Source organism: Lipotes vexillifer, unplaced genomic scaffold, assembly GCF_000442215.2.
Source record: "Lipotes vexillifer unplaced genomic scaffold, Lipotes_vexillifer_v1.1 scaffold23, whole genome shotgun sequence".
Lineage (NCBI taxonomy): Eukaryota > Metazoa > Chordata > Mammalia > Artiodactyla > Lipotidae > Lipotes > Lipotes vexillifer.
This window is the reverse complement of record NW_006796283.1, coordinates 4068768-4070406: the sequence shown is the minus strand read 5'-3', so window position 1 is coordinate 4070406 and position 1639 is coordinate 4068768. Positions and strand designations below refer to the sequence as shown.

At 61.5% G+C, this 1639-nt stretch overlaps 1 protein-coding gene across 1 annotated transcript in view; it reads right to left on the bottom strand.

Annotated features, from left to right (window-relative positions):
* CPNE7 (copine 7) overlaps nucleotides 1-1639 on the bottom strand; it is a 19185-nt gene that overhangs the window by 2643 nt on the left and 14903 nt on the right. Inside the window, 1 exon segment of the mRNA XM_007468480.1 lies at nucleotides 206-351. Coding sequence (XP_007468542.1) covers nucleotides 206-351 — 146 coding nt within the window.

Genomic DNA, 1639 nt, shown 5'->3' with positions numbered 1-1639 from the left:
CACACACACACACACACACACACACACACACACACACACACACACACACACACACACACACACCACAGCTGAGGCCTATTGGCTGTGGGCTTCGGGTCCTGAGAACCAGGCTGGGTGGCCCAACTCAGGACCCTGCTCCAGTGCACCCCAGGCCCAATGACTTCATGTCTCTGAGCTCAGTCCCCTTCTGTGAGATGCCACCCACCATGGTCTGGCCCAGGGTTGCTGCTGGCGTCTGAGCCATGCTCGGCAGGTAGCCAGGACCAAGTCCTCACAGCCGGGGCTCGGCAGCTGTTGCAGATCTGCATGGGGGCAGGTGTGCGCTGGGCAAGGATCCAGGATGCCCTTGCTCTGGGGCAGACGCCAAAGCAGGGGAAGCTTTCGCCCAGATCCCCCTGGGCCCAAGGCCGCACGCCTGGCATCTGACAGCCCTGCCGCCCACGTCAGTTACAGCACTCACAGCTGCCTGCTGCTGCTTCCCCTCCACAGCAGAGGAAAGAGCTGCCTGGCTGCCGAGCTGCCCCTGTCCCGCTGCCTCAGGCCACAGCTGACTCTGAGGACACTGGGCCCCCCACCCCAGGGCGAGGCAGATGACCAGCCGGCTGGGGGCACATCCACAATCGGGAGCACAGAACAAGGAAGAGGCACCCCGCTCCCGCGGGAGCCCGATATTTATTTACCAACAGGTGTTTTGTGCCAGGCCCTGTGCACACCCTCCCAAGCAGTCCTTACGAGAGGGTGCAGTTATACCAAAACTTGGTGGCTTAGAACACCGGGAAACAAGGATGAACTCACCCCGTTTCTGTGGGTCGGCCGGCTCCCTCCTGCAAGTGCAGGAAGGTTTCGTGGGAGCTGGGGAGCCCCCACCCAGGCAGCAAGGGACCAGGGCAGCCCTGTGGTGTGTTCATGACAGAGCCTTGGAGACACACAGGACCAAGGCCGCCTGGACTCCAGGAGAAGCAGCAGCCACCCCACCTTTCGAGGGGAGGGGCGGCCAAGAACTCTAGGGCTGTGATTTAAAGCTGCCGCGTCCCCAGGTGACAGCAGGGGCTCACGGGCAGGCTGAGGAGACTGTCCAGTGAGAACTGGGCCAGGCGTCCGCCTGACTCTGGACCACTGCTTAAGTCAGTGACCATTGCAGGGTTTTGCAAATCCCAAACCCACCCTCCGAGAATGGGTGCTGCTCCGAGCAGTGTGCTGCAGGCAACTTCTAAAGACAATCAGGCCCAGGTGCCTCTGTGGGGGCCCCAGGCCACAGCGCACCTTCTGGGTCCACCTGCTGAGGACCCCACGTGTGGTGCTGAAGAGCTGGGGGCTGGCCGGCCGCCGGGGTTTCAGCCCAGCCCTTCCTGGGCTTCCCTCCCTGGGATCCCATCTGGATTCCAGAGCCCTTGATGGAGGACCTTGTACTGAAAGGTACAAGGACTTGTACCTCCAGGAATTGCAAGAGGCTGGCGGGTCCTGCTTCTACCACTGGCCAGCTGTATGACCCTGGGCAAGTCACTTAACTGTTCTGAGCCTTGCTTTTCTTGTCTGTGAACTGGGAGTATTTGCCATCCTTCTGGGCCAGAATCTTCGGGTGGCAAGGGACAGAAGCCCCACCCCCAGCCCCAGGTGGCCTGAGCAGAAAGGGAAGAGC